We start from the raw sequence: 27332 nt of genomic DNA on the forward strand, positions 1-27332 counted from the left end.
ATTCAAAGACTATAAATTAATTTACTCTTTGGTCAAATGACAAATGTGAATTGTGATGTGTTTATTTTAAATGTATTTTATAATTATTTAATACATAGCAGTACTACTGGTACTTATCTTGAATTTTGCGGAAAATAGAAAATTAACAGCTATTGTTGTAATTGAACTGTAACCTTTGCGTTCGGATAATGTTTTGTGATTGTAACATAATTTTGTAATAAAATTGTAACTTGAAACTTTGCTGCTACCCCTGCTACCGTTAAAATAACAAGGAAAAAATCGTGTAATCGTGAAATATAAGTGTGAAACTAAATATGTCGTTAAATAAACTCGTCGGCGGTGACTGCGGAGGAAATAACTCCCTAGTTCAGTTAACTAATATTGTGAGCCGTGATGCTTCCAGCGCACACTCATTATCTCAGTCGGATAGATTTGTTAACGAATTCATGGCACAGAATTCTCAGGTTCCCCAAACATTTAATATGAACGCCTTGCTTAATAACATACCTGAGGTAGAAAAACCTATGGCTAAGCCTGTCCAAGCGCCCATGACAAGTGTGTCACCTTACAGTTCTCAGCAATACGCGCCCTGGTTAGCAGGACCTTCTTCTTCCTTTATGCCAGCTCCTATGATGCCATTTCAAATGCCATATCAACATATGCAGAAACCCATAGCACCGTCCAATGTACAAATACAATATGTTAGTGAATCTGAACTACAACAAACCTCAGTTCAGTCTAAAGCTCAAGAGTATGTCAACAGTGTTAAGGAGGATGATGAACTGGCTTATAATCAGTTTATGTCCTTCATGAAAAAAATAAGCGCAGGAGAAATGCACTTTGGAGAGACATTAGAAGCAGAACAGAGACAAGCAAATAAAGATAAAATAGTAGAAGAAATGGCAGAGAAATACAAAGATGAATGGGCTAAATTGAGCAATGTAAATGATTATTGGAACACTGAAGCCGCAAATGGAATAGCCAAGGAATACACTTTCACTGAGGGCAATGTTATGTTGGAAAATAAAAGTGCTCTAGAAATAGGTAAAGAGAGACTGAAGATGGGCGATGTGCCGGGAGCAGTCCTATGCTTTGAGGCAGCAGCACAACAGCAACCAGACTTGGCTGAAGCATGGTTCCTATTGGGAACCACACAGGCAGAGAATGAGCAAGATCCATTGGCAATAACTGCTCTAAAAAAATCTTTAGAATTGGATCCTAGACAACTAGAAGGCTACATTACATTAGCGGCTGCTTACACTAATGAAAATTTAGATAAATATGCATACATAACATTAACAGACTGGCTAAAGGCAAGTCCAAAATATAGTGACTTAATTCCACAAGATATAAATCCTCAGAACATGAACCTAAAGGAATTAGAGGCATATGTGACATCCTTGTACTTAAAAGCAGTACAGTTAAATCCTTCAGAAGTTGACCCTGATGTCCAAAATGCACTTGGTGTTATATTTAACATAAATCACCAATATGACAAGGCAGTGGATTGTTTTAAGGCAGCACTAATGGTGTCATCTGATAATGCTAAATTGTGGAACAGACTTGGTGCTACATTAGCTAACAGTGACAGGTCAGAAGAAGCAGTAAATGCATATCACGAAGCTTTGAATTTAGAGCCCGGCTTCATTAGAGCTAGATACAATGTGGGCATTACTTGTATGAACTTAAAAGCTTATAAAGAAGCAGCACAACATTTTCTAGTGGCATTAAACCAACAATTAAAGGCCAAAGGAATGTTTCCCAATGACTCCTCAGTTGACAATAGTTCTTCAACCATTTGGACAACCCTCAGAATGGTTTGCTCTTATATGGGTGAACATGATGTTGCGAAGTTAGTTGATGAAAGAAATTTATCAGAACTCAATAAATTCTTCGAAGATTCATAAGTGATGTAATTGTCACAAAGTTGTAATTATTTTGATAAGCGTTATCAAATTGTGATATGTAAGTGAGGGGCAATACAATGTTATTTTTTTTATATATTTTTGTAAGATAATATTGATAGTGTTAATTATATGGATTGTTAATGAGATAAAAGATGGGTTAAAACTATAAAATTTTTCATTTACTTAAGACTGTAGCTTCATCTAGCCAATATGGGTAACCAGACCAAATTAAGGGCATTACAATTAAAACTTCATAAGAGGCTCTAACATTACATTATCAAAAATAATAATACAGAACCCTAAAAGGATTACTCTTATCAACTAAAGTACCTATAGTATAAAGATAGGTTAAAAAAAAAGTAGGTAACAATCTTTTTTATTAACATATTAAATAAATTAAAGTTTTTCATGTAGAAAACTACACACAGATCTATCCAACGGGCACTTTTGTGGGTGGTTATTATAGAACCAACATATCTTCACTTGCATTTTTACATCATTTCCCTGTTTTTTATTGATCATATTTTTTTTCACCTCCTCTATTGTTCTGGGAAACCTAAATTGCACACATCCCTTTTGAACTTCAAAAATGTGATGATTATTTCTTAGAAGAGTTTGTAAGCCACCACATTCTGATTTTAATGCTTTTAATAAATTAGACGGTATTAAGTCCACAAGGTCATTTATTTGTATCTTCTTGCCACAGTACCAATCTGCCTCTAAAGGGCACCCTTCCAGCAAATAATTTGTAATACACATAATTATTTGAGAACACACACCTTTATCTACCTGTGTACAGTTTCTTACTTTTTCAACAGGGTCTCTAGTTTTGAAATCATTTAACTCATTATTAGTAACACCATTCAAGCTTAATCCTATTTGCTCATTCACAATCTCATGTACAACATCTAAATATTTATCATATTCATCTTCTTCATATAGTCTCTGTCTGCCAATAAGACATATCCTTTTTGTACTAGGAATTTTGAGTCTATCCATTTTGGTTTCAAATCCAAACTCTTGGCATACAGTTTGGATATATTCCAAGTATTCAGTATATTGACTTTTCGAAGAATTCTGCCTCTGATATTTAGTACCATCAAAATTGTAAGCACAACATGGCAGTAAAAAGAAGTTACATTTATATGAACTTCTTGCAGCTATCACCGGTATCCAAGGTGTGAGCTCATCTGAATGGTTGCCTATGATCCAGGTCCCGTGTGAAATGGTATGAATATTTGTGGGAGTTACTGTCATTTCCTGAAACAGTTGAATGAGTAAACAATTGTTTACTGTGGTTTTGCTATGCTACTGGAAATTCCAAGAATTTTAGCTACAGTAGACATTAAGTTACAATAAAATGGGAAATTCCTAGTCCAATGTAGGTTTGTAATGTGTTGTCAGGTTAGGTAGTATGTTTTTTAACTATAAAGTGTATGCCACTGCTATCATGATAGCACTGTTAGGTCCTTTGTTACTTGATTTAAGGTGCACTGCAGTGTAGAAAGAACTCTTATTTCTGGATAAATACACTGTTTGGAGCAGATAAGTCATACATTTCAATCAATATATTTTTAACAATATTTTTGTAAATCAAACAAAAAATTATAATTACCTTTAGTTTAATATTGTCTGGATACAAATCCCATATTTTTCTTTTTCTTACATCAACACCTAATCCATCATGTCCCTCCATTGTCAAGATGTAAACAAGTAAACCATTGCCACAACCCACATCAACAAATGTCTGCGAAGTCATTTGTTCCTCCCATAGAAGGAGTAAATATGTTGCAATAGCTACATCCTCATAAACAAACTTTGTTGGGTCTGTGCATTCAGGCCATATCTGAAAAAATATATTAATAAACAGATATAGTACCAATGTGTTCATAAAGTCTATATAACTATTGATGAAATGCTGACACCAGAGACTCTGAGTATTGGACTGGAACAATCATTATGTACAAGTCACAAAGAACAACAATTTTTTTTTAATCATTCTATATCTAGAACTTCTGCAAAACTTATTATTTTTTTATAACTTTATATGCTTTGTATCATGCTAACATGAAAATGCTAATGCTTCTTTTGGTTTAACAGGTTTTATGCTAAAAAGTCTAAGTACTGAGCCTGGTATCATAGTCCTGAGACTGTCAGCATAGTTGTTGGTGAGAAAAGCAAGTTAGTTACAAATTTTTTTTTTACAAGAGAATATTTGCCATATCTTTTAAACATGCCTGATATTCTCATTCTCTTCCAACTAGTCGGGAAAGAGTGTATTGGGAGTAGGTACAACAATAGACCAATGGGGTGGGGATCCACCCGCTTAACTATTGAGCTATTGAGGCTCTAAAGTTAGAGGGTTTGTAGGAGGCAGTTACAAGTTTCTAGTACCTATTATTGTTTTATATTTCATCATCAATGCATCAACTAGCTTATGAGACGCAGGCGTGACTGAAACAAGCTTTAAGTGCAAAATATACCTTAACCATCTCCTTGCCATATTTTAATTTCAACTGGTTGTACTTTTCATAGTATTTGTCTAATGATACTAGGGCTAGTGATTTATTGCAAAATTTATGGGCTTTATTAGGCACAATCTCTTTACTCCATTTCACAACTTGAGGCAGAACTGTATTTTTGAGCCATTGATTGACTTTTTCAGAAGCATCTGTAATAAAGTAATTTAGCCTTACATATTGCCAGTATTTTTTTTAAATCTTCAATTAAGCAAATGCTTGTTCAATAGTACTGTGGATACAGATAGATCTCAAGACAAGAAAGATAGCATAAAAACCCTAATCCCCTATAATAACTGAACCCTATAGGAACTGAGAAGTGCTAAAGTAGGCTGTCATATAGGTACAACTTGTGTAAATAACCTAAGTTATGCTGATGATATGGTACTTCTGAGTCCCTCAATCAGGGGACTTAGGCACTTGCTGAACATCTGTGAGCAGTATGCCAGGGATCACGGTCTCAAATATAATGTGAAAAAGACACAGATAATGATATTTCGGGCAGGTAAAGGTCCGGAAAATGTGCCTTTGGTTCTTTTAGATGGAACTCCCATAGAAAGGGTGAACAAATTCAGGTACTTGGGGCATATTCTAACTGAGGATTTGCGTGATAATGAAGACATAGAGCGTGAACGCAGGGCTTTGGCTGTTCGGTGTAACATGCTCGCTCGCCGGTTTGCGAGGTGCAGTCCTGAAGCGAAGCTGACACTGTTTAGAGCATACTGTCAATGCTTCTACACCAGTCAGCTTTGGGTCAATTGCACCTCAAGGGCACGTAGCAGCATCAGAGTGCAGTATAATAACGCATACCGAATTCTGATGAAACTGCCTAAATACTGTAGTGCATCGGGTATGTTTGCCGAAGCCAAAGTACAGGATTATTTCGCGATCATCAGATCGCGAACTGCGGCTTTTTGGTTCCGTCTCCGGAATTCTCGAAATGAAATCCTCAGCGTGTGCTCCGAGTGCCCTGAAAACCCTATCCTAAAGTATTGGCTTACCGTGCATCGCGACAGAAACAGGAAATAAAAATGATTGCTCTCCTAGAGAAATGTTGTACCTAACGTACCAAATAGTTTAATATTTATATTATTCGGTTCTTTACTGTAGACTTATTACTTAATTAATTAATTACTTTTATTTATTATGTATTTGTATATTTTAAATGGGTTTTTAGCCTGAAATAAAGACATATTATTATTATTATTATTATTATAATAACAAAGCAGAGCAAAAGGAGTAATATGGATACAAAATTATCTTGTTAAAGGCTCTCTACATACCCTGTATCCTATTCATAAGCCAATCTTAGGCCACACTAATAAATAAATATTAAAAATATTTTCATATCTATTTAAAAATCTATAGTTTTCACAATTTTTCCTTTATTTGTGCTTATGGAGTTACCAAATTTCAAGATTGAGTTTACAGGTTTGGATTTCCTCCTGTAAACTAAGAATCTATCTATCTACATCTACAGTGCTGTGTTTTGTAGTGCTATCTACAGTGCACCTAAAGTATGGGTTTAATATAAAGATATAATTTACTTTAAAGGTAAAAGTTTACTAACCGGCTGGTGTTTTCAAAACTATTTCATTATTTATCAATGAAAAGCTATAAGAAAATGTAGGACATAAGTTTTGTTTGTCTTCCCTGGGTGTTACATCGATAAATTTCACTTTTAGCTCAGTCTTTTGTAAACAAATCATTTGATAAGCATGACTTTCTCCGTAGTTCTTTGGAAATAGTTCCACTAATATGATTTCAACTTCAGCTTTATTTTCATCATCTTTTGTCGATTGCACTGTCAAATAATCTGTAAGGAGATGCACAAAAGTTGACCTTGCATTTACACCATTCTTTAATTTCACAAAATCCAATATAGCCTCTATGTTGCATGGTAAAATTTTCAAGTTTTGTTTGGCTAGAACTGTAGAACCCCAACACCTTTTATTCACTATGTGAGATTTATTAATTAAAACGTTAATAGATTGCCAAAATGAGTTCACAGTTACAGCGGTAATATATTGATTTTTTACTTCCATATCTTCATTTCATTCAATCAATTTTCATGAAAAAATTTAATTTACAAACACACAGGTCATAGACACAGAATTCTAAATAAAATAAAAAAGAAACATTTTTTATTTATTCTAGTCACAGATTTTGTGTCTCTGAGTTCTGGATATTTTGAGCCCAAAAGTCACTGTTTTACGAATCTGTGAAAGAGATGCTAAAGAATGAACTTGACAGAGCCGTAAAGCTTGGTATTTAAAAAAGTAGCCTCAAGACGTAACCCTTCTGTCAAAGTATAAGATCAAAGTTTTATAAAAACTACTTCTTTAGAATCGATGTTTTATTTTTTAATCGTTTTTGTCGTGTAAAGAGCTCTCTAAAAACTGTCTATAAACCAGAACCATGAAATTTTTTGGGAGCACTTTATATGACGAAAATCATTACAAAAATGAAACATCTAATAGAAACAGTTTTTAAGTACTTTGATATAAGGATAACGTCTAGCGACTAGCGAGGAAGGTCCCGACTATATTTCAATTCGTTTGAGGTGTTAACACTCGTTTCTACTTGACAAAAAAAATCACTTTAATCTTCATTTGACGGATATGGTGATAATCACGCCAGTGTGCTTTCGGGCAAAAGGTTCGTCAAGTAACGGATTCTACATCCTTTACGCACCTACTGTGGTGTGTATAGAATAGCCTTTCCCATCCTTTCCCTTGTTAATTACACGATTAACTTTGCAACGAATGCATATTTACGCTCTGCTGTGATTGGCTGGACTTGAGGATCTACCTTGCTACATGTTGGTACTTAGGTGGTGATAATGTTTATTAGATTATTTTCTGCTATACGTAATTTACAATTTTGTTGGTGAATTTGAGTGGGATACAAGTCCCCAAGTATTTGGTCTGAGCCTAATGTCCAGAGCCACGTATTAAAATAAAAAAAAAACATAAGTTGACAAATGACACTTGATGATAAACGTCAACGACTCAACGTCAAAGTCTTCCCCCCACCATCCCATCTTCATCTTGACACTTCGACAGCAAAAAAAATACTTGTCGTTGACTCGTTGTCTTTGTCTTGACTTGTCAAATACGAAACAAATTACAATTTTATTTTAAAAATAGATTATTGTATGATAATCATCAAAGTACATATAATTTTTGTACTAAAATACACTGATATAATTAAATGCCTGTCTTATGTTTGCCTAGGATTCATTATTAAAGGGATCTATGTAGGTAATGTCATACACTGAGCTCGAACATGGCTATCAAGGGTTGCGACAAGCTACACAACCGCAGTTTTATGTCGGCGACGACGGAAATCTTGTCCCTTTAAGATCTCCCGTAAGTAGACAAAGACGCCGTAAGCTATATGCATGTGTAAGATGTAGACTTCAACTTTACGAGTGGTACAATAATCATTTAGAATTTTAATGACAGCTTAAAAACACGACGATTCCACTAAAACCATGCAAATGAAGTAATATTCCTTGTATAAATCGTGTATCACAATATTAGCGCTAACAAGACATAATCCTAAGTCTATAGAAAGATCTAAATCCATTTCCTAGATTAGCAGAGCACATATAATGATAATGTGGTAAAAGCAAACACATTTGCTTAATATAAAGCCTGCTGCCCGCTTGTTTACTATCACAGAGTGAGGATATTTATAGCTATAATTGTAATGACAATGACAAGTGAGGTAACATTAATTTGTCAGAATGCCTGGGTTTTATCATGTGTACACTTGTGACCAATCATGTTAGATCTCTTCCACTTATCAGGGTGTTGTGTTTAATTATGATAGTGTTCTGATTGTGTGTGATGGAGTGGCAGTGGCTCAAGGATTGGTGGCGTTTGAAAAGATGGAGGAATAAAAAAAAGAAGGAGCAGAGTGATGATGAGTTTTGCTACTGTGATGAGTGTTTGCCCGATGTGAGAATTTCAAAACTTCAGTTACAGAATATTCATTTAATTCATCAAGTGGCTTGATTTTTCCTAATTTTATTTGGTGTAAACATAAGCGACCTTGGCAGTAGCTATTCTAATGAGATTATGACATCACTACTCCTCGCAAACTATGTGTGGTTGGAAAAAATATTTTTTACATTACCAAATTGTAATGAAAGTGTAATACATATATTAATGATACTATCATAATATGATTAATTAATGGATCTGAAAATCTACTGTTCTGCTTATTTATGTAGTATTATTAATTCTTAAATTGTTAAGTTGTTTTAGGTGAAACTTCTTTACACAGATATCTGATGAAATCATTGATTTAAGTTTATTATAATTAAATAAATTTAATATTTCTTTGGAATGCAATCATAATATAAAAGGTTGTTTAAAGTGTGAAAGACTAGTCTTTCTGAACAAATAAAAAAAAAAATCATGATTTTTAAAATAAATTTTGCTTATGCCCAAGTGTAACATTGACAAAATCTTGTGTAACATTGACAATAGCAAAACTTGTCTAGATTTTTATTATTACCTATATTTTTTTACTGACTGCAAACATATATTATCCTTGAAATAAATTTAGTTATCAGCAGTATAAATATTACATATAGAAACAGGATAATTAAATGACTATGAAATCAATTTATGCAAGAATATTTTCAACTTGGTTTAAATAATCATGTCGCTCTGTAAATTCACCTGCATAGTTAATAAATATAGCTTATGACACTCACAAATAATGTGCCTTTCCATTGGTAAAAATTTTTTCAAAATCAGTTCAATTTAGTACTTACCCCTTGTTATTATACAAGATAACATACTATACAGTTACAGTCTGCGATTTACTATGACTTGAGGTTTTCTTTCCGTGGTAGCCCAGTGGATATGACCTCTGCCTCCGATTTCGGAGGGTGTGGGTTCGAATCCGGTCCGGGGCATGCACTTCCAACTTTTCAGTTGTGTGCATTTTATGGAAATAAATATCACGTGTCTCAATCGGTGAAGGAAAACATCGTGAGGAAACCTGCATACCAGAGAATTTCTTAATTCTCTGCGTATGTGAAGTCTGCCAATCCGCATTGGGCCAGCGTGGTGGACTATTGGCCTAACCCCTCTCATTCTGAGAGGAGACTCGAGCTCAGCAGTGAGCCGTATATGGGTTGATAACGACGAGGTTTTCTTTTAGCTTTTGTATATTTTTTCATCATAGTAACTCAAAAAGATGGAAACCAAACTTTTTTTGTGTTAAGGGTATCAGTGATCAGTCACCCGACTATAAACTAAATTTTTCATAGCAGAGGATGTTTCAAGTTAAAGGTCACTCCATTATGCAACTCTGTGTGTTGTCATCGTTTTTTGGGTATCACTGTCTACCACACAATTCATCCACATTAGATTGCTTAAGCCTTTTGGTCTTACCGCGCATGATTAGCAATTTGGCAAAACTATTTGTGTGCTCTTGCAGTCCGCTTGTTTTTTATTCTTTCTTCCTTGACACCAGACAAAGAAACAATAAGACAAGACACACACTTTCACATTTATAATATTAGTATGGATTTATTATAATCTGTTGTATTCTATGTCTATTGAGATAAGTGTGAGTTTTCAATATGTTTATTGGTTTATTATTTGTTACAATATGACAAAAGAGAGCACAATTTTCAATTTCAGTGCTCTATTGTAGGAAATAGTAGTGAGACAGATATGACGTCGCTCGATCTCGTGTTGGCTCGTGCCGACGCTAGGTGGTGCGGCTCGTTTCCGTAAAGAGTAGGGAGTTAGTGAGAGGTAGCGATCGGTTGGCGGGAACGACTTGCTATATAAGGCGCTCGTCGTACGGTCGGCTTCAGAATGCTCGTGGCGTTTGAGCCGTCCACATTTCTTATTGTGTAACTCTTTATGGGTTACTTAGGATAGGCGGGAACTTGAGTGTAAAAGGGGAGTGTTAGTTAACTGTCAAGGGCTCCTTTACACCTACATACAACAATCACAAGTTCGTGACTCCACTCAAGGTCATTCTCTTCCATTCTAGAGTTTGTTTTAGTTACAGTCTGATTTGTTATTTAAGTTGTCCTGATAAATATTGTGAATCATAACCTTTGTTCGGCATTGGTATTCTTATTTTTTGTAATCTACTTCTGAGTCAGCTAAATGTATAATCTCTATATACAAGTTTAAACTTTGTTTTAAATAGTAATACTTCTCTAGGTCACAAAATAAATGAAGGGCAGATTATGCAAGTTGTTTATGAGTTTTTTTGCAAAACTGTTTATGTATAGTAAAAAATTAGATAACATTAATAACCCCTTATATCTCTTCAGGGCGAATTGGATCTCTGCGAGTCCCTGGATCCGCACTGCGATGGCGGGGGCAAGAAGGTGGTGGTCGGCGTATGCGCCATGGCCAAGAAGTCGCAGTCGAAGCCCATGAAGGAGATCCTCACGCGCCTCGACGAGTTCGAGTTCATCAAGATGCTCGTCTTCCCCGAGGAGGTTATCCTCAAGGTTCTGCTCACTATCTAACCTATAGTGAAACAAAATCAATTAAAAAAACCAGCCACGTGTGAGGTAGACTCGCGCACGATGGGTACCATTATCTACAAAATCGGCAAAGAAATTAACCATGTCTGTTGTATGCCCATATGTAAAATTTATATCATTCTGTTTTTTTAGTATTTATTTGTTGTTATAGCGGCGACAGAAATACATTATCTGTGAAAATCACAGTTCATGACGTTTAGTCTGTTAAGAGACAAGCGGACGGACAGCAGTCTTATAATAGTATCCCGTCCCGTTTTACTCTTTGTGTGCAGAACCTTAATAAACGACCTTATTAACTTACTGCATACCCGAGTCCTCGTTTGCGCAGAGCAGAGGTGGGCGGCAACCACGTTCTTTCTCTACCGTCTGATGTAATGTCTGTAATGCGCAGACAAAGATTGATTTATGGCTTTACTGAAATAGCTGATTCCACATCAGTTGTATGAAGTGATATACAATTTCGATAATGAATGCAGCAGCATTTACATAGCTGAAACCTTCAACTGACAATCAGCTTTCTTTTTACTGCATTTAAATTGATTAATCTGTTTAAGAGCTTTGATGCCACAGACAGACTGATACACGCGGTAAACTAATAACACCTTTTTTACAATAGGGTACTAAATTAAGCTCTTGTTCTTGACCTGTTTATACAGGATGATAGGAAATATGATACATTCCTTGCTAGGGCTCTACTGTAATCCTTTGCAAGGAATGTATCTCGTTTCCAGACACCCTGTGTATTAACTCAATTTAAGAAAGAAATATAGTGTAAAGCTAGGATATTATTGTTATTACATTGATCGTAACTTATAAGTTATTTAAATAAATCTATATAAGACGTATGAAACCTTGAACCTATCTTAATCTTTACTTTGGACCTAAATAATCTATATCAGTGTACCTGAAAAAACAAGTTTGCATGATGATATCGAAAATACTAGATATAATTTGTTCTGAAAATCTATTTCTTGTTGACTACAACTCCTAATTTTAACTATAAACTTACAATCTAACTGATAGAAATACCTAGTAAAAAAGTATTATGAAGATAGAACTATTACGAATGAAGTACTGTCTTGCCTTAGCTGTTAGCACATTGTCCATGTGTCGAACTCTGCACAATACACTAATATATAAATCTAAACATATTGTCTATGTCTACTGCAATTTGTAAAACATTATTTTGTTTCACTATTACATATTTAAAAATTCCAATTAACACTCTCATACATCATGATTCATGTTTCACTTTCATTGTCTGCTTTGTTTGGAGTATGCATGTATTAGTAGAAGAGCCGAAGAGGGGATTTTTGCAGTTACTCGAGCGCGGCTGATGCGCTTGATGGACTATACCTTGCACGTTGTTGAGTATCTCCACCAAGTACGAGCCCTTAATGTGGGTACATTTAGGGCAACCAATATAAAAACTAAGTTCAAAAACACTTTACCAGCACGTCAGATAAGGATTAGTTATATAGCTATATTTAAAGTTACAAAATAAAGTCCTTATAAATCAGTTTTCGAGCCATGAGCGCGGTTAATTTTTTACTTATTCTGAAGGAAATATGTAATCTCGAAAATAATCGCTAATATTTTCTGACAATTTCAGTTAGTCGACCTAATAAAACTTGCCTTTAAAGTCTGTAGGTAGTTTATTTCACACCACTTAAAGCGAAAAAGTATCTAACCATTTATAATTCCTATCATCTAATCGGTCCCCATGACGCTTTAGTAACTGCAAAATTAGCATCCCTGGCTCCCCTACTATATTTTTACTTTAAAGAGTAAAGCAGTGTTACATTGTTGTATATTGCATGGTTGTGGCTGATGGTTTCAATCGATACGAACTAAACTGCGCTTTGTTCCTATGTCAGCGCATTGTTGGTATTACTCCCTTGTTTATGTTACTCGTTCAAAGTACAAAACAGTTTGAATACACGGGCGTGTGTGTTTGCAGAAGCCGGTCGAGGAGTGGCCAATTTGCGATTGTTTAATCTCATTCCATTCGAAAGGCTTCCCCCTCGATAAGGCCATCCAGTACGAAAAATTGAGGAAGCCGTATGTAATAAATAATCTACACATGCAATATGACATACAGGTACTTATCTAAATTATGAAATAGTTACTTATTGATTGATGAGAGATTGAAGAGCCGTGCTAGCCCAGCGGATATGACCTCTGCCTCCGATTCCGGAAGGTGTGGGTTCGAATCTGGTCCGGGGCATGCACCTCCAACTTTTCAGTTGTGTGCATTTTAATAAATTAAATATCACGTGTCTCAAATGGTGAAGGAAAACATCGTGAGGAAACCTGCATACCATAGAGTTTTCTTAATTCTCTGCGTCTGTCAAGTCTGCCAATCCGCATTGGGCCAGCATGGTGGACTATTCTCCTAAACCCTCTCATTCTGAGAGGAGACTCGAGCTCAGCAGTGAGCCGAATATGGGTTGATAGGATTATTGATTTATCTTGAACCATTTTTAAATGTGTTCGTCACATTAAATCCAGTTTTTAAATCCCTATTTTTATACAATTATTCCAAAAAAAAAATCAAAAATTGCAATCGTGATCAATGCCACCATCGGCCATTCCGTCATTTTATTCAGATTTTTCTCCTATCTGAGCTCCTCCTCCGTGAGTCGTATTCCTCATGTGTGAGGGTCGTGACCACCTCCATCTCTAATCCTTGTCTTTAGGATGGTATGCCATTCTTTCCTATCTCCGGCTACGTAAAGATGGCTGAAAATCTGAATAACAAGTGGACAATTCTGGATACACAGGGCTTTTAGCAATTGAACTCTGCTACGTGTTTATTTCGACACTGATCCTGATGATTCACAGTCTAACAATTCAGAATTCAGAAAGTGGTTTTAATATTTTAGGATAGAAGAAAAGTATACGCGATATTAGAAAATGAAGGAATTGAAATACCGAGGTATGCTGTCTTGGATAGAGACTCTCCAGATCCTAAGCGTAAGTTTTCTTAATCTAGTAACATTGGTTAGCTAACTTCACTATGTCAATGAGGATCATTACTTTCTCTGAGTACCTACGTAATCCTACATAATGCCTATGTAATTTATATTAATGGCACCTCAATACATTTAGGTTCATTTTGTCATTGTATATTTTGTATGAATTAACACAAGGCACTACACAAGCACACATGCAGTGCCTGTAATGTACGTATGTAGATACGGATTATGTCTTAAGTTCCAGATGAAAAAGTTACATATACATACTTTTAAAAATTTTCCAATAGATCACGAATTAGTCGAATCAGAGGATCATGTGGAAGTGAATGGAGTTGTGTTCAACAAGCCATTTGTAGAAAAGCCAGTTTCGGCAGAGGACCACAACATCTATATATACTACCCCACGTCGGCGGGCGGAGGGAGTCAACGGCTGTTTAGAAAAGTACGTAATATACAAATATAGCACTCGTCTGTTACTGTTGCGACTAAAAAAACTTTTTCAAGGGTCTGAAAGTAGTCGCCAAGACCTTCATCAGAGATTTTAAAAGATCAATTTATTTGCTATTTCGGCCGAGAAGATTAAGCTACTTTTCTCATGTCAAAATAGCTAGAAACTGTAAAAGGAAAAAAATATAGTAGTTTTCAATTTGTATATTAACTATTATCGGAGGTAATATAAACTATAAAATTTACTAATTTGTAGGGTTTTGTTTTGTAGGGGTTTCCTAAAACATATACTGATCTACTTTACAGATTGGAAGTAGGAGTAGCATTTATTCACCAGAATCCAGGGTAAGGAAAACTGGATCTTTCATTTACGAAGATTTTATGCCGACAGATGGTAAGTAAGACATTAGGTAACTTTTATTTCTGTACCTAATAGATAAATGAATTCTCTTGTCTAACTTTATTTGAAAAATCATAATTTATATTTTATGTTTAAAAAGGGATAATAATTGTTCTTTTGACCAGACTTTGATAATCGTCGATCGTAAAACTAATAAGTGGAACCTCGCAAATTGGCTGTAGTTTCATAAATGTTTTGCGTTTAAATGAATTTGAGTTTCACCTGTAGCATGTATTAGGTAGTATACATAATTTCAGGTACAGATGTCAAGGTCTACACAGTCGGGCCGGACTACGCGCACGCCGAAGCGAGAAAGAGTCCAGCTTTAGATGGAAAAGTGGAGAGGGACTCCGAAGGGAAGGAGATCCGATACCCTGTTATATTGTCTAACCAAGAGAAATTGATATCTAGGAAAGTCTGTTTAGCTTTCAAACAGACTGTCTGTGGGTTTGATTTATTACGGTAACTATTTGTTTAAATTTTTGTTTTGATTGGCATACCTGACTATAAAGAATATAAAGCACTCCCAATGGAAAATGGGCATTGACCTCTTATAATAAAAGGACGCACAGTCATGTAGAAAGTTTCACTTTAAAACTGGCCAATTTTGCTTTGTCAGTTTTAGAATTATTGGTAAAGAAAATTATACCTAAAGGCCTTTAAATATAGTCCAATATTCAATAAAATTTCCAAATATAGAGCAAATTCAACCTTAAGGTTTGAGTTTAAGGTCGAATTTGCAAATGCGACTACTTGAATTGAGTGCCAAGAAGTTGTGTTTGGTACTCATTGAGTGGGAACGTTTTTTTTTCTGATTGTGTGTGACTTTAATAGGAGATCGATGAAAATAGGTTGACAAAATCTACATTAATAATAGCAAATCGGCCGAAAGTAGCTGTGTATTAAAAATACACATTGCGTCGAAAACAATCTTATGAACTGAGAATTTTTTGGCACACTGTTGTCTTAATAATCATTGCAATGTTGTGATATTCTCTAGTAAACAATGAAAACTGCTGTATTATAGGTAATCATATTCCACTGTTTTCTGACCTTGAAACGCAACTGCAAGCTCATCTAAAAATAAACATTTCAGAGCCAATGGCAAATCGTTTGTATGCGATGTAAACGGATTTTCATTCGTCAAGAACTCCAACAAATATTACGATGATTGCGCCAAAATACTTGGGAACATGATACTGAGGGAACTGGCGCCAACTCTGCACATTCCCTGGTCGGTGCCCTTTCAGTTGGACGACCCTCCGATAGTTCCCACGACTTTTGGGAAAATGATGGAACTCCGATGTGTGGTGGCCGTAATACGACACGGAGACAGAACCCCTAAGCAGAAGATGAAAGTCGAGGTTCGACATCCAAGGTAATGATTTTTTTTAATAAAAGCACAGATTAAAGAATAATAGGCAGATAGAGAACAAGGGACACGACGGTGTCGTAGCCGTTCCAAATACAAAATTAAAAAAATAATACATTCTTGAGTCAATACGACACGAAGTAATTTTCAATATCATTCAAGAAAAATGGCGTCTTTTTTTAACTGTTCACAAACAGTAAAGAAATAAGATGGAGTATTTTGTTATTGGTTTTATTAATTAATTATTCTCTTAAATTACGTAATTGTTGTTAGTGTTAAACTTAAAAATACAAATTATGAAAAAAGTTTGTTTAAGCGGATGTCAAGGAGATGCGTGACGTTTGTTTTTTTTATGGGTTTCACCGGATTTACCACGCTTGTAAAGGCTTATTCTGGACAATTCTTTATTCTGTGAATAAAAGAAAGACGCGTCTTTTAAATATGACCAATTTTCGCCTTTCTTCTTCAACACTGTGAAAAAGCTCGTGCTGGGACTACAGTCCATAGAGGATCGAATCTGGGGTTTGAAACATCAGTCCATAGGGGATTGAATACAGGTATTTAATGTGCCTCAGTAATCATGATTTAATTAAGATTGAGATTGAGAGAAAATAATTCCAACTTTAACAAAGTTAGCTGAATGAAAATAGTAGGAAAAAATTATAGTTGATGTATTTTATTTCAAAGATTGTAAGATTAGAATGCAGTGGAGTGTTATGTTGTCATCGAAAAAAAAAATAAACATTAGAGTTATGATTATAATATGGTAACCAAAAAATATACTTACTGTTTAAAAAGTTGACAGTATCACATAAATGGGATCATGATAGTGTGATAATAAAGCGATAACACAATTTCGTCTTGAGCACTTGATTGTAATCTTAAGAGTACCTATCATCTTTTCACTGATATGAATGACTCTGAACACGATGGAATGTATAATAATTTTGCGTGTTTGTTTTTTATTAATGGAGAACTATACTGAAAATTCGCAATTTTTGTACAATTCTCTGTTTAGTTTATGACTTGTAAAACTGCTTTACCGGGTACAGTCTTGACAGCGTATCATAGCTATGTGGCATCAGTGATTCTGTATGGACTTATCCTAAGGGGACTAATTTAATCTTAATTTTATTTGCATGCCAGAAATGGTCGAATGCATTGTATTCTATTTTCATGTATTCAGTGAATAAAGGATTTGAATTTGATACAGTTATAATTAAACCATTTTCAGCTACATGGTATTCTGATAACATGCTAAATCCAAGCTATAAAAACGATTATTTGGTCTAGCTTTGACCTCGCTTACTGCCTAGCTGTTAGGAAAAAAACTAGTACAGAAGCAGATTAAAATAATCAAAGTCAAAGTTCATTTAATTCAATTAGGCTTAGTTTACAAGCATTTTCGAAATGTCATGTAATAATATTTTTAGATAATGGTGATAGTTAATTGGTCGAAAACTCAAGTTTAAAGTTACGAGGGTCCCAAACTTTAAATTGGAATCGATGGCTGGATTAATAATTATTTTGTTTTTTTTTTAATCAATGATGTCTAAACTGAAGTGCCTAGAACCGCGTGTTCAGTCTTGCTTTACTTTTGTTTTTTCAGTTATAGTTCTACGGACTACTGTCCTACTGGACGCACAGACGCTGTTACCATCCAAGCTCTGATTGATCGTATTCATTGCAAAATTATTGCAGATTCTTTGAAATATTCGAAAAGTACGAGGGTTTCAAGCGTGGCCACGTGAAGTTGAAGAAGCCGAAGCAGCTGCAGGAGATCCTCGACATCGCGCGCGCGCTGCTGGCGGACATCCACACGCGACACGCCGACCCGGAGATTGAGGAGAAGCAGGGGAAGCTTGAGCAGCTCAAGAGCGTATTGGAAATGTAAGTATGGTGTCTTGTTCTAACAGGGTGTCCCATTATTAATGGATAAAACGCAAATGGTACACCACCTAATTAAAAAAAAAATATATTTGAATAGTTTTGAAAAAATCCCTAGGGTGACCAAGATATATTTCGGTACTGTAGTTGTGATTAAGATTTTAAATATCTGATTTTTACTATCTATCTCACACTGTGAAATAAAACATCATCCCACTTTACATGTGGAGGAGAAAATATTTTTCAAGATTTTATTTTCCTCACATTTTTAATGTACATAATCATGCTAAATTACAGCTTTGTAGTAAATATAATAGTCGCTGCGCTAAACCGCGGACATGGCGAAACTATAAGGGTTTCTTGTGAACCCTAAAAATATTACTTAGAAAAAAATATACCTTTAATTAAAAAGATAAACAAATTAAATGATATTATCCTTTTGTTTTAATATATTACATAATTATATTTTTCAAGTAAGTAATATTCCAGATCTAAAGTAGAATGTACATTGCAGGTACGGCCACTTCTCAGGCATCAACCGCAAGGTGCAGATGAAGTACCAGCCGCGCGGTCGGCCGCGCGGTTCCAGCTCCGACGACGGTAACGCGCCCGCCACGCACGGTCCGCCCTCCATTTTTACCTACCGCCTAACATTACCACCTAACACTTAGAGCAATGCTATGCACTATGTACACACGTATCAGTGTCTACTACGTATATTTACGTTACGAAAAAAACTCCGAATTGAGAGTCCGCCCAGACGCGCGCAACCGAGATTTTAGTAAAAATTAAAAAAAAAAAACTAATTGGTCATTTTTACCAACTGCAAATAAGTGTTCATGTAATTTTAGTCTGTTATCAAAACTAATTAATACCGATGTTCGTATTGCATAGCAAATAATACTTAATTATCATTAAGATACCCCTTTATTTATTTTTTAACAACTGCTTGCTTACTATTGTGGTGCGTTTACATTCAGCAAAATGAAGTCAAGAAATTCTGAAGATCTATACAATAACTTTGTTTCCAAAATATAAATGTTACAGAACTCTTTTGACATATTGTGACGGTCTTCCATATAAGCTATTCTATGAAAATATTTATTCCACTCAATGATATTGTAATGTTAATGGAACATACTACTGTTAAACATCATTGTTAGAGTTTATCTCCTGAAGGACACTGAGTCTGAGAGTGGTCCAACCGGCCTAATAATTATTATAATCGCATTATTAGAGATTATGTCGCGATCTCTGGCTAACTGCGCCAGAGTAATCGCTTTTAATATAAAATATTGATTTAAACTTTTTTATTAAAAATCCTAATTACCATTAAAATCTCGCAGAAAGACTACAAAGTTTAATGATAGTTGATGTGATAAATGTCCTAATATTTTTTTAGCATTTTATGCACTGGAGAATGGAAACGCACTTTTACAATATCAATGCAAATCAAATGAAAATGTAGGTAAACTATATAACTTCTTCCCCGCGTGGACATAGGGGAACATATTCTTCATTCATTGCCAAACGCGCTTGCAGCCGCCTGCCCCTCTGTTCTTGTACCCCGCACCCCTGTATCGCGTGGACGAAGACTCAGTGAAGCGATTTGCCTATAGCCGATAGTAATCCTAGTGTAAATTTCATATATTTCATAATATAGTAAGACGCAGTTAGTTAATAGCCTGAGCTGTGAAGTTAGAGTTTTTGGTTTTTTATACATTTACATAACGCTTTATTTATTTTAATATTTAAAATATGCGTGCGGATTTAAAATTTATATTCTGTGTTTTATCAAAATGTAGGGTATCTTTTAAAATTAAATTTGGCTCTGGGTATCTTTGTGTGACGTAATGAGAAATTACGAGATCTGTAGAAGAAACGGACTTAGATCAACGACTAAAAGCTCAGTCGGCTATGGACGAGGCATATAAATCGAACGATCACATGGTGCTTTAATGGCGACCTCTCATCAGAAATCGCATTTATGGTCGTCCCCTAAGTGACCATCGATGTAAAACTAGTTGAAGAGAACCCGCGGTTTTTGGATGGCCTATGTCTAACGGTGAATGTCCAGCATCTGATGGTGATGATATACGGTGAATGTGAATGGTAATACTTGCAGGCTGCGACGGGGAGCCCTCGCTGGTGCTGATACTGAAGTGGGGCGGCGAGCTGACGCCGGCCGGCCGCATCCAGGCGGAGGAGCTGGGCCGCATGTTCCGCTGCATGTACCCCGGCGGGCAGGGCCGGCATATACCAGGTCAGAGCTTACCATGTGTGTATGTGACACGTGCAGGCTGCGACGGGGAGCCCTCGCTCGGATACTCAATAATGAGGAGGTTGAATTCAAAGACACAAAATGGTCGAAGTATTCGCTATAATAATTTACCAAGGCAACATCTCCACAGATTGCAACAAGTCCATATTATTGATGGATATTCTTCACTCGTTTGGTGAACCTGGTGAGGTTACAGCCGCAGTTTTGTCGGCAGTTAAAAAAGCGCTTAAGGCTACTGCCAAACCGTGGCAGTGGCGCCCGTGTGGCGTGCACGGTGGTGATAAGATGATATGAATGAAATCATAGGACGCGTCGATATGAACATGTTGCTACAAATTTGTACACTACATGCACATCACCGCTGATGCGAACTGGACGCCGCGGTTTGGCGTAGCTTAAGGGTTATTATAACTCGTCACCATAAATGAAATGAGTAAATTTTGGGATATCAGATACAATTTTGTGCAGGTGAAGGTGGAACCCAAGGGCTGGGTCTGCTCCGATTGCACTCGACATTCCGCCATGACCTGAAGATTTACGCGTCGGACGAGGGACGCGTGCAAATGACCGCGGCCGCCTTCGCCAAGGGACTGTTGGCGCTGGAGGGGGAACTGACCCCCATACTGGTGCAAATGGTCAAGTCTGCTAACACCAATGGGCTGCTTGATAATGACTGTGATTCTTCTAAAATGCAAAATATGTAAGTTTACTTTTTATATCATTGTTTAGTTTTTCAAAAGAAACTAGGGTTACTTTTTAGGCTTAGCGCAGAAATTCATATATATATAAATTTTGCTATTTCCCGCGTAAATCTAAAAAACCCGAGTGAAATTTCCACACATATACGTTAAACTATTCATAACGCACGTTACATTAGAGTATAACATTGAAGCGCCCTCATAAGATTGACATTTCGTAGTATACATCTGGTATGGTATGGTTACTGGAACATCACTTTGAGGTTTAAACGAGGGTGAACTTCGACAAAACGTGAGCCCTAGCCCCTAATCCGATCCGAAAATTTTAGGGAATGAAACATTTATGACGTTTTATCTGAGATACCTTACAGCTTCTTTCTACGCTTATATCCTTCATTCTTCTACGAGCATTAGCGTAGAATAAAGTCGTAAAGTACTAGATAGTCAGCCTGGATGTTCGTTTTGTTTCATTGCTTCCCAAGTGTACGCTATAATTTGACACCCTAGGGCGAAGGCGCGCCTGCACGAGGCGATGCAGGTGGACCGCGAGTTCACGAGCGAGGACCGCGCGCGCATCAACCCGTGCGCGTCGCTCAGCATCGCGGCGGCGCTGGACTTCGTGAAGAACCCGGCGCAGACGTGCACGCACGTGCACGCGCTCATCAAGCACCTCGTGCGCATCGTGCTCGCCAAGAAGGACGACCCCAAGACTAAAGGTGACAGCTCCCCAGTCCCTCTGAGTGTAGCGACACTTCGAGAATAACCACGCACGCGACGCACGTGCGTCGCGTTCGTGGTTATTCTCGAAGTGCGCGACGCACGTGCGTATGCACGTACGTGCACAGACGTGCACGTACGTGCATGCGCTTTTTAAACACCTAAATAAAGGTGACAGCTGACAATACCTCTGTGTGTGGTCAATTAATTCTTGCGATGACTACAACGAAGCGATTAAGCGTTCAGATACAATGCGTCGTTAACAATAACACTTGTATATTTTGGATGCAACGTACAACTTCCATGTTTGCACAAAACAATCTTGTCCTGTTTCGTCAATCATTAATCAACAGAACATACGAGTAGGGGTCAGGATTTCCAAATTAATGTTACCCTTCAATAGTTCTAAAGCTTGCGCAGACAGAAATGCTTTAGCCGTTTCTGCGTCCACGATTGTAACTTTAGATCACTAGAGATTCGGACTGCGTTGCCGGCTGTCGGCATGTTGCTATAGATTACAAACATCACAATGAACGCGTAACGAAGCACACAGAACTCAAGAAGCCTGAACACTTCAATATTAACATGTAGTGTCATAACTATCTTATGTATTTATTTCGACAGATACAATATTATACCACGGGGAGACGTGGGAACTAATGGGTCGACGATGGGGGAAGATCGAGAAGGACTTCTGCACAAAGAACAAAACGTACGACATATCGAAAATTCCCGATATCTACGACTGCATCAAGTACGACTTGCAACACAACCAACACACGCTGCAGTTCGATTTGGCTGAGGAACTGTACATTTACGCCAAATATTTGGCCGATATTGTTATACCACAGGTGAGAACCGTGCATTATTATTATTATTATTACCTGTGTATTATTAATGATAGATCGTTTATTCTAAAGCTAAACTGCTCTGCTATCCGTTATTAGCCCCAGTGTTTTTCGTTCTTCTCATTTATATATTTGTAGGACGACTGATTGCATATGCCTAATGAGTTATAGACAAGGATTTCACCTTGGAATAAGAGATGACATAGAGCTGTAAACTCGTAAACAAATTTATTTTGGAATCATAAAATTTGTCCCAATAATCTAATTTCTCTGCCCTCTACCTTCAAAAATTCATGGTTTTGCATATGAAAATTTTATTAAAACAATTTGCAAATTTTATGTTCTACAATTCTTATAATAAATTTTCATCATTGGTGTCATGGAAACCAAGGTATTAGCGAAACACTAATTTTCGAGACCTTTGACCTTGAATAACTCCTCTCATTCCTCTGTATTTTTGCCCTAATTGTATAGGCTTTTAGGGATTTACCTTCCAATAGCAATAACTAATTTTCTATGTATAGTGTCTATGTAATTACTTCGCAAGTGCACCTAATATGAATTCCACAGGAATACGGGTTAACAATGCAAGAGAAACTGACAATAAGCCAAGGCATCTGTACGCCTCTGCTCAAGAAGATACGCGCAGACCTACAACGGAACATCGAGGAGTCTGAAGAGAATGTCAACAGGCTTAATCCGAGGTACAGTAAGTCAGTCAAGACATCATAATATGTATTTGTTTTTATCTATCCATGTTATCATAAAAACTATTGTCAGATTTGTCTGTCATATTCGATTGTCTTATAAATATTTTACTATTGGAATATATGTTATATTCTATTGAAGGTGTCATATAAGTAATTTAATTATCGAGTGTCTGTGATGTTTGGTCCTAGTTGTCGTATAATTGATTATCGGCTATGTCTGTCAGGTACAGCCACGGTGTGTCGAGTCCGGGACGGCACGTGCGCACGCGCCTGTACTTCACCAGCGAGAGCCACGTGCACTCGCTGCTCACTGTACTGCGGTTTGGCGGACTACTCGATGTATGTACTAGCGGCTATGTCTGTCAGGTATAGACACGTGTCGAGTCCGGGGCACGTGCGCACGCGCCTGTACTTCACCAGCGAGAGCCACGTGCACTCGCTTCTCACTGTACTGCGGTTTGGCGGACTACTCGATGTATGTACTAGCGGCTATGTCTGTCAGGTATAGACACGTGTCGAGTCCGGGGCGGCACGTGCGCACGCGCCTGTACTTCACCAGCGAGAGCCACGTGCACTTGCTGCTCACTGTACTGTGGTCTGGCGGACTACTCGATGTGTGTATTAGCGGCTATGTCTGTTAGACACAGGCATGTGTCGAGTCCGGGGCGGCACGTGCGCACGCGCCTGTACTTCACCAGCGAGAGCCACGTGCACTCGCTGCTCACTGTACTGCGGTTTGACGGACTACTCGATGTATGTACTAGCGGCTATGTCTGTCAGGTATAGACACGTGTCGAGTCCGGGGCGGCACGTGCGCACGCGCCTGTACTTCACCAGCGAGAGCCACGTGCACTCGCTGCTCACTGTACTGCGGTTTGGCGGACTACTCGATGTGTGTATTAGCGGCTATGTCTGTCAGGTACAGGCACGTGTCGAGTCCGGGGTAACCAGAATAAACTATATTGGTCATGTTTAAAAACAGCCCTAATATCTGACTAATAAAACCTGAGACACTGTGTAGCTGAATTTGTACTGTCGATTTAATTTTCATCTTTTTTTTTATTCAAGATCTTAAATGACGAGCAATGGAGGCGAGCTATGGAGTACGTGTCGATGGTATCGGAACTTAACTACATGTCGCAGATTGTGGTCATGCTCTACGAAGATCCTACCAAAGACCCTTGCTCAGAAGAAAGGTAAGGTAGTTAAGCATAACTAGCCTATAGGCTCTGACTAATGTGTCATAATATTATAATAAATCGTTAACTCTTCCAGATTCCATGTGGAGCTGCACTTCAGTCCTGGTGTGAACTGCTGTGTGCAAAAGAACTTGCCTCCTGGGCCCGGCTTCAGACCACACAGCCGCAACCATTCCACCACCAACAACTCGGTAAGAACAACATTGTTGAATTATAACCTATAGAAATTCAATATTTAAAAGCAAATTTTAAGTAAAGAAAATACAGTCTCTTTAGATAACACAACAGACAGCAGAAGCATCAGCAAGTTTACACTTAAAGAAAATCTTAAAAAATCTATACCAATATAATAAAGCTGAAGAGTTTCTTGTTTGTTTGTTTGATTGAACGTGCTAATCTCAGGAGCTACTGGTCCGATTTGAAAAATTCTTTCTGTGTTAGATAGACCATTTATCGAGGAAGGCTATAGGCTATATATTATCCCTATATTCCTACGGGAACGGGAACCACGCGGGTAAAACCGCGCGGCGTCAGCTAGTTTGTAATATAAAAATGTTACTACTCCATATAAGAGTACTTTGCTTCAAAAAAATTGTTGTTATTGCGTTTGTATTCTACTTAATGGCATTTAAGTTAATTTTATTTATTTTTAAAATATTTGTATACTTATTAAAAGTGAAACATTGTTATCTAATACATAAGAACATCTTTGTATAACTAAATGTAATGTTTCTTGCAAATAAATGATTCTTATTCTGAATATAGTAGTGGGCTAATTTGGAAGAAGTTCATGTTTATTTTGAGTAACCCTGACTTCGAAATTTATTCAGTTTATACCCGCGCAAGTAGAAAGAGTTCCAACTCCCCGCGGTTTCACCTGTGTAGTTCCCGTTCCCATGGGAATATGGGGATAAATATGTGCATGTCACTCTCTGATAATGTAGCTTTCTGTTGGGGAAAGAATTTTTCAATTTCGTCTAGTATTTTTTGAGTTTATTGATATTTGCAAAAATACAATAGTTCAAATATTTATAATATTAGTGTTTATGTAACTTCATAGCGTCGCTGCTATCACACTAATATTTTAAAGGCGAAGGTTTTTGTGCAAATGTGTATGTTTTTTCCTCTTTTGACCTGCGGCTACTGAAGCGATTTGGCTGAAATTTGGAATGGAAATGGAATTTACTCAGAATTAGATAGGTACTTTTCATCCCGGAAAAATCCATGGTTCACGCGGGATTTGTGAAAGACAATTCCACGCGGACGAAGTCGCGGACGTCCGCTAGTTACGTTGCTCTCAGTTACTTACACTTCAGTTACACTTCATACACTTGTCTACAGCAGAGTCCCTCCGACGAAGTGAAATGTATAGAAGAGGAAGTAGAAGATGATCAGATGGCTAGCCAAGAGACCTTACAACCTGTAAGTAGAACTTAAATAATATAACTACTGAGGTGAAATAAATGAGCTGTCACAATGTGGGTGTAAAGCCTCAATAGCTCAACGGTAAGAGTTGTCGCACTCATCACTGAGGAGTTGTGGTTCGATCCCCGCCCCGTTGATCTATTGTCGTACCCACTCTTAATACAGTCTTTCCCGACTAGTTGGAGTGGAATGCGAATATTGGTCATATTTAAAAGATTTGGCAAATATTCTTTTTTTTTTTTAAATTGTTCCATACCAATATTCTTGGTACATATGTTGGTAACGTATTTCTCAGTATTATTAAAATAGTGACAATCAGGATATGATATGATCTTGGAAATTGTATAGATAATGAAGCATGCGAATTCGAATATTTAATTATTAAACTTTTTTCGACTACAGAGACTTTTAAATATTTCAGGAAAATTTGGACGAATTGGACAATACATTTTCGCCGAGAAAACTGTCCAGCTCTAAATTGAGACCGTCAGATCCCATACCGATTTGGTAAGTAAATATACATGATGTTCGAAAGTATTTCCCATAACTCGAGGGTTATATTCATAAAATTAAATAAAAATGTCTAAAGAACAGGTTTTCTAAAATAAATATTTTCAGAGTAAAAATTATTTCTTCTGTAAATAGATCTTAATAGATAAAAAAAATTCTTAATTCTCTGCGTGTGTAAAGTCTGCCAATCCGGATTGGGCCAGCGTGGTTGACTATTGGCTCAACCCCTCTCATTCTGAGAGGAAACTCGCGCTCAACAGTGAGCCGTAAAAAAGGGTTAATAATGTATGACCAGCGCGGACACCCGTTATTTCGGAGACGTCATAAAGATTGCATCCGACTTACAATCCGACACCATTCTTATAACCTTACCTTATCAGCCGATAGACGTCTACTGCTGGACATAGGCCTCTTGCATGGACCTCCAAGCACAACGTTCTCGAGCCGCCAGCATCCAGCGGCTCCCTGCAACCCGCTTTTTATCCTCGGTCCACCTAGTGGGTAGTAACACTGCGCTTTCCGGTACGGGGTCGCCATTCCAGCACCTTGGGACCCCAACGTCCATCGTCTCTTCGAACTATGTCTTCGCGATTCGCTGAGCTATGTCAGTAACTTTGGTGCTTATAAAGGCTATGTATAATGTGTATGCGTGTTCTTCCAGCAATCTCCACTACACGGTGAGTGGTCACGAGGCGTCGACGCTGGCGGCGCGTCTCAGTGAGGAGCTGCGCGCTCGCTCGCACACGCCCAACCATCCGGTACTTGCACACATTCTGTTCTTTGTGACTTTAATATGAGCTTTTTTTAATGACCTACTGGACAATTTGTTTGAGTTTGTTTAATTTGTATTACAATATTATTGTTTTATTTTAGAATTTTAACTATCGTGAGTGTTATTC

At 37.2% G+C, this 27332-nt stretch overlaps 3 protein-coding genes across 3 annotated transcripts in view; 2 read left to right on the forward strand and 1 right to left on the reverse strand.

Moving 5' to 3' along the window:
• Positions 1 to 43: 43 nt before the first annotated feature.
• LOC112052144 (peroxisomal targeting signal 1 receptor) lies at positions 44 to 2078 on the forward strand. The gene has a single exon (XM_024091106.2). It carries the CDS (start codon positions 315 to 317, stop codon positions 1905 to 1907), a length of 1593 nt encoding a protein of 530 aa, XP_023946874.2. The 5' UTR covers positions 44 to 314; the 3' UTR covers positions 1908 to 2078.
• An 83-nt stretch (positions 2079 to 2161) lies between these two features.
• LOC112052142 (probable tRNA (uracil-O(2)-)-methyltransferase) lies at positions 2162 to 6596 on the reverse strand. Its single transcript, XM_024091101.2, has 4 exons — positions 5997 to 6596; positions 4391 to 4578; positions 3523 to 3753; positions 2162 to 3167 (listed from the first exon to the last, which is right to left on the reverse strand). Exons 1-4 carry the CDS (start codon positions 6469 to 6471, stop codon positions 2304 to 2306), a joined length of 1758 nt encoding a protein of 585 aa, XP_023946869.2. The 5' UTR covers positions 6472 to 6596; the 3' UTR covers positions 2162 to 2303.
• A 1087-nt stretch (positions 6597 to 7683) lies between these two features.
• Positions 7684 to 27332, forward strand: part of LOC112052141 (inositol hexakisphosphate and diphosphoinositol-pentakisphosphate kinase) — a 41221-nt gene continuing 21572 nt past the window's right edge. The window contains 21 exon segments of the mRNA XM_052881779.1: positions 7684 to 7797; positions 10743 to 10925; positions 12922 to 13062; positions 13847 to 13937; positions 14227 to 14381; positions 14693 to 14780; positions 15044 to 15248; positions 15883 to 16164; positions 17860 to 18048; positions 18560 to 18666; positions 20171 to 20308; positions 20795 to 21026; positions 21532 to 21740; positions 22366 to 22592; positions 23160 to 23293; positions 23524 to 23638; positions 24368 to 24495; positions 24575 to 24689; positions 25840 to 25920; positions 26345 to 26430; positions 27095 to 27191. Coding sequence (XP_052737739.1) covers positions 7684 to 7797; positions 10743 to 10925; positions 12922 to 13062; positions 13847 to 13937; positions 14227 to 14381; positions 14693 to 14780; positions 15044 to 15248; positions 15883 to 16164; positions 17860 to 18048; positions 18560 to 18666; positions 20171 to 20308; positions 20795 to 21026; positions 21532 to 21740; positions 22366 to 22592; positions 23160 to 23293; positions 23524 to 23638; positions 24368 to 24495; positions 24575 to 24689; positions 25840 to 25920; positions 26345 to 26430; positions 27095 to 27191 — 3117 coding nt within the window.

Source organism: Bicyclus anynana, chromosome 5 (assembly GCF_947172395.1).
Source record: "Bicyclus anynana chromosome 5, ilBicAnyn1.1, whole genome shotgun sequence".
Taxonomy (NCBI): domain Eukaryota; kingdom Metazoa; phylum Arthropoda; class Insecta; order Lepidoptera; family Nymphalidae; genus Bicyclus; species Bicyclus anynana.